Raw genomic sequence first — 6,000 nt, 5'->3', positions numbered from 1 at the left:
TTCCTCGCACATCTGCACCGGCCTAGTAGGAAGAGTAAAGAGAAATAAACAGCTGCACAGCACATGGGACAAAAGTCTGTGGGGCCACTTGTTGGGAATTTCAGCTGCTGATCCTGGGAGAATTTTCAGAGCCAAATGGAAACATCCTTAAATTCTATGCCAATGATGGACCTGTTCCAGTTGGTAATGGATTTGGGAGTTCTCAGCGACCACAGCAAAGACAATATGCAGCAATTATCACTTCTTTCCTCTAGCTTCCCCATTTCCTCTTTCCATCATCCTGTCCCTGAGAAGGAAGGTGGAGAACTCACCCTGTCAGTTGCAGGTCTTCGTCACTTTCGATTTCCTCACACAGCACCACCGGACTGACAATAAAAAAAAACAGGCAGTAAGTAACAGCAGGCTGCCTGCTTAGCTAATCCTGCACAACTGTGTACATGGTCAGTAGACTCTGCAAGCAAGGAGCTGTTGTGTATGTCATTATATGTACACAAACAAACTAATGTGAGCAGTAATAAAGGAGGGATTTCAGTGAAATGAAAGTCAATTTGCTAACGTGGACAAAGTTCTAATCCGAAGACTCAACAACTTAGAAAATGCCCTTAGGGCCACAGTCTATGTTAATTGTGTGATACTAAAAGTTCTTGGGAGCACTGTAGCTGGCATGTCAATGTCAATATTTCTGGAGTTTTGCAGCAGGATTAACTTGAGCAGTAGAGCAGCTGCTTCAGGACATTCCAAGGGGTTTTACAATGAATGAAGCATTATTGAAGTGTGGTAATCTGGAAAAAGCAGTGGTAAATTTCTCTGTAGAATGTTCTGCTTCCCATTTCATAGAAACTAATATTGAGAGTGTAAGTCATCTCATCATCAGATTTGTTCAGCTACATTGGAGGTGAGGAACTTACTTTTCACTGGTTGGATCGTCGCTCCTCTCTTTTTCTTCATACACTTGCACGAGTCTGTCAGACAGAAGAAGGCCTAGCACTCAGAAAAATCAATCATTTGTTACATTTCTCAGGTAATTTGCCATATCTATACATTGTGGTCAGGATATTGTCTACACCTAACTTTCCTTTTTATATGATCTCAAGTTGCATACCTTCAGCCACTCCATCTGTTATTCCAGTGATATGAAGTATTTCAACAGTGTGAGTATAACTGATATTAGTGTGTCAGCCCAGCTAAATGTCCACACTCATCAGGTCATGGGTTTAAGACCCACTCCCAAGATTTAAGTGTATAATCTAGGTTTCCACTTCAATACAGTACTGAAGGTATGTTGGCTTGGTGGAGGTGCCTTCCCTCAGAAGTTATACTGAGTTAGAAATCACCTACATGGGTGTGTTTTAAAGATCTCAATATTATTGGAATGAAGGCAGAAGATTATTCTTATCAAGGTTCCTCTCTGTATCAACAGAGATGTACTGCTTTTCACCTCATTGTGCTCTTGGTCTGGGATGGTTTGCTGTATTTATTCACATGGAACTGGTGTGCTATTTCACAGCATCCCCTGTCATTCACTCAATTTTAAGTGCAGACATCCATGACACCATACTGCAAAACTGCAACACTTTCTTTATCAGAAGCTTTAATTTTGAAAAGAATTTATAACAACATAGAAAGAGGCCATTTAGCTTTTGCCAGCTCCCAGGGAGCTGTCCCATTTGCCCATTCCCCTTCTTCTGACCTCCCAAATAAATGAATCGAAAATTTTGATAAACTAATGATAAGGCAGCCTGGTTTATCTAACACTTGTAACTTGCATTTATCCATCGCTTTTCATGGCCTGAAGATGTCTTGGAGAACTCCGCACCCAAAGAGTTACTTTTTAAAATGCAGGAAGGATCACAACTAATTTACACACAACTAAATCTCACGAGAAATGAAAGAAATGATCAGATGCTCTGCTTTCTGTGATGTTGGTAACTGAATAACTATTGGTCAGGATGCTAGGAGAACTCTCCTGACCTAGCACCAAGGGGTCTTTCACATCTGTAGGTGAGTCTCAGTGTAATGTGTCACCACAAGTACAGTGTCAGGAGATGTTTAAATGGGGCAGGATATTGGCAAGGATTTCTGTTGGCTTCTCATCAGAGTAATGCCCAGAATGCGAGATGTCCGTAGGGGAATGCTGCCGGCTGGCACATTCCAGGCTGCAGGAGTACATGCTGAGGGACGCACTGAAGCTGGGTGCAGCCAACGCAAAGGCTTGGTGGGGAAGGACTACAGTTTAGGGTTCTTCTGCCACTGGAGAGGGAGGGGCGGGGACAGGCGAGAAAGCCCCTAAATATTGTAAATACGGGACCGGCTAGCTTCCAGGGAGCCACACATGTGGTATCGGTGCTGTTTTTTTATATAAAAAGGTAACACTAATGAATGATCTGTACAAGAATGTAAAGGTTTGCACTGTTTTGTAATTGTATATAGTTTGTCTTTTATTATGAATAAAGTTTATTTTGAATAAAAAAAATGCACAGAATCTGGACTGATCATCAGACAATTACATAAATTCAGATTAAGAACATATTAAAAATTATAAAATTCTTGTATCAGTAATGGTGATGATTAATCCACTGGGTTGTTGGTTCACTACTATCCTCAAAGGAAGAGGATTTTCTGCCTTTGCCTTGGATGTCCTCAGCAGGCCCTCACCAACCTTGCCTCTTCACTGCCCTCTGAAATGGCTGTGGTCACAGGCTTTGGAGATGCGGACAAGGCAGCCTTGGCCAGCTGCTGCAGTGAACCTTGTACAAGGTGGACTCTACTGCAAACTGAATGGTTCCAATGTAACAGGCTTGAGGGGCTGAGTGGCGAGCTCTTGCTCCCATGTTCCATTGTATCTGAGCTGTACAAAGTCAGCTCCCTGTAAAGGCATCTCCCCATGAGCACTTACCCTGTATTGAGTTCTGGTTCCTCTGTGATATTCCACAGCTGGCTGCACAAATACAAATCCCATTATGTAATACAGAACACACACATCAGACAATTCACATTAGAATGAAATACAGAAACACTTTAGGATTGTCTCCCTGACATTTCATATAAACAAATGTTCCAAGAATAAGCAAGGAATGGAATTACAATTAATTTCCGAGTTGACTGTTAACATACATAGCTTCTGCTGCTTAGCAAGCTGAAGGGATTTGTGAAATATTCCTGACTTTCAAATGTGAGCCATGATCTCAGAGTCTTCTAGGCAAAGATCAGTTCCACTGCTGGACACAGCAAACCACAGCCTGGCCTCAGCTCTGGATATGATTGGAATGACAATGGCCACAGATACTGCTACCTGTAAATGATAAATTCAGAGCCATCTGTGGAGACAATGCAATTGTATGGACACAAGCACATTGCCTGGCATCTGCAAAGCACAGTCTTAAATTCTGGCATGTACCCATGACCCAAGATCTTTGCTCGGCACCCACACTTGTTTCAAGCTTGGTCCACTAGGGTCACTTTAGCAAAAAAAAACTTTCAATGTGAAACCCACATAAATTACCAAAGTAACACATTGATTACTATTGCTTAATGGCTTCCTTTCTCTCATTCTCTCTTGCATTTTTATTTCACACTCTATCTCATTACATCCAAGTCTGTGCCTGTCCGTGACTATAAGAGCTTCAATAGTGGTATAAAAAGCAAGAAACCAACCAAAGTAAACAGTGACCCTGAGAAGATGAGATTGGGGAACGAATAATGGAAAATAGAGGAATGGCAGAGATTTTAAATAATTATTTTGGATCAGTCTTCACTGTAGAAAGATCCCAATAATATTAGATAATCTAGGGGCTATTGGGAGGGAGGACCTTAAAACAATCTTTATTACGAGACAAAAAGTACTGGGCAAACTAATGTGGTTAAAGGCTGACAAGTCCTGCACCTGATGGCCTGCATCTTAGTGTCTTGAAGGAAGTGGCTGCAGAGATAGTGGATGTGTTAGTTGTAATCTATGAAAATTTCCTGGATTCTGGAGAGGTTGCAGAGGACAGGAAAACTGTAAAGGTAATAGCACGATTCCATAAAGAAGGGTGACAGAAAGCAGTAAATTAAAGGCCAGATTAGCCGAGCATTTGTCATTAGGAAATTGCTGGAATCCATTTTTAAGGAGGTAGTAACAGGATATTTAGTAAAGCACATGTAATCATGCAGAATCAACAGAGCTTCATGAAAGGAAAATCACATTTAATAAATTTGCTGGAGTTCTTTGAGCGTAACAAACAGAGTGATTCAAAGGAACTAGTGGATGTAGTGTATTTGGCTTTCCAGAAGGCATTGGATAAGATGCCACTCAAGAGAGCACACGGGGTTGGGGGTGATACATTGGCATTGACAGGAGAATGGATAACTAACAGAAAACAGTGAGTCCGGGCAAAAGGATCATTTTTGGATTGCCATTCAGCAACTATTGGGTTGCTACGAGGATCAGTACATTGGCCTCAACTATTTAAACTCGATATGAATGATTTGGATGAAGAGACCAAGTATATTATTGCCAGTTTTGCTGAGGATCTAAAAAGAGTGGGGTTAGCACGTGTAAGGAGCACGCAAAGAGGCTACAGAGTGATATGGATAGGTCATTGGATCTTGGATCTGGTCCTGTGCAATGAGACAGGTAAAATTAACAATCTTGTAGTTAGGGATCCTTTTGGAAAAAGTGATCATAGTTTGATTGAATTTCTCATACAAATGGAGAGTGCAATATTTCGATGAGGGAGGAGTTGGCTAGCGTAGGCTGGGAACACAGGCTATATGGGGAAAGTTGAGGAACAGTGGAAGACTTTCAAAGAGATTTTTCACAGTGCTCAACAAAAGTATATTCCAGTTAAAAGCAAGGACAGTAAGGGTGGGGAGATCCAGCCTGGGATAACCAAGGAAATAAAAGAAGGCATCAAGCTAAAAGCTCATGCATACGAAGTCGTTAAGAGTAGTGGGAAAATGGAAGATTGGGAAAACTTTAAAAAGCAACAAAGAACCACTAAGCAAACAATAAGGAAAGGGAAGATAGATTATGAAAGTAAACTAGCACAAAATATAAAAACAGATAGTAAAAGTTTTTATAGTTATATCAAGCGGAAAAAGGTGGCTAAAGTGAACAAAGGTCCCTTGGAAGATGAGAAGGGGCAATTAATATTGGGTAATGTAGAAATGGCCGAGGCCTTGAACGACTATTTTGTGTCTTTCTTCATGGTGGAGGACATATCTAATGTGCCAACATGTCTAACATCCATGTTATGGATGTGATGGGAGGTGAGGGCCTCTATACAATCGCTGTCACTGAAGAGGTAGTGATGAGCAAACTAGTGGGCCTAAAGGTAGACAAGTCCCCTGGTCCTGATTGGATGCATCCCAGGGTACTGAAAGAAATGGTTGAAGTTATAGTAGACGTGTTTGTGAAAATTTACTAAAATTCTCTGGACTCTGGGCAGGTCCCAGAAGATTAGAAGACAGCAAATGTCATGGCACTGTTTAAAAAAGGATGTAGGCAAAAGGCAGGTAACTATAGGCCAGTTAGCTCAACGTCTGTAGTCAGGAAAATGCTTGAAGCTATCATTAAGGAAGCAATAGCAAGACATCTGGATAGAAGTGGTTCCATCAGGCAGACACAGCATGGATTCAGGAAGGGCAGGTCCTGTTTGACAAACGTACTGGAGTTTTTTGAGGATATAATGAGTGCAGTGGATAGAAAAGAACAGGTAGATGCTGTATATTTGGATTCCAGAAGACATTCAATAGGTACAGCATAAAAGACTTATCCATAAAATAAGGATACATGGAATTTGGGGTAACGTACTAGCATGGATAGAGGATTGGTTAACAAATAGATGGCAGAGAGTTGGGATAAATGGATATTTCTCCGGTTGGCAATCAGTGGAGAGCAGAGTGCCACAGGGGTCGGTGCTGGACCCACAACTGTTCACAATACACATTAACATTTTGGAACAGAAGAATGAGTGTAGCATATCTAAGTTTGCTGATGACACTAAATTGAGTGGAAAA

General features: G+C 41.3%; 1 protein-coding gene across 1 annotated transcript in view; it reads right to left on the bottom strand.

The window, feature by feature from the left end:
* Positions 1–3,166: 3,166 nt before the first annotated feature.
* LOC127577503 (fibrous sheath CABYR-binding protein-like) overlaps positions 3,167–6,000 on the bottom strand; it is a 47,266-nt gene continuing 44,432 nt past the window's right edge. The window contains exon 16 of the mRNA XM_052028735.1: positions 3,167–3,292. Coding sequence (XP_051884695.1) covers positions 3,167–3,292 — 126 coding nt within the window. The remainder of the gene's footprint in view (positions 3,293–6,000) is intronic.

Source organism: Pristis pectinata, chromosome 13 (assembly GCF_009764475.1).
Source record: "Pristis pectinata isolate sPriPec2 chromosome 13, sPriPec2.1.pri, whole genome shotgun sequence".
NCBI lineage: Eukaryota > Metazoa > Chordata > Chondrichthyes > Rhinopristiformes > Pristidae > Pristis > Pristis pectinata.
Note: the sequence above shows the minus strand (reverse complement) of the source record. Positions and strands in the feature narration are given on the sequence as shown.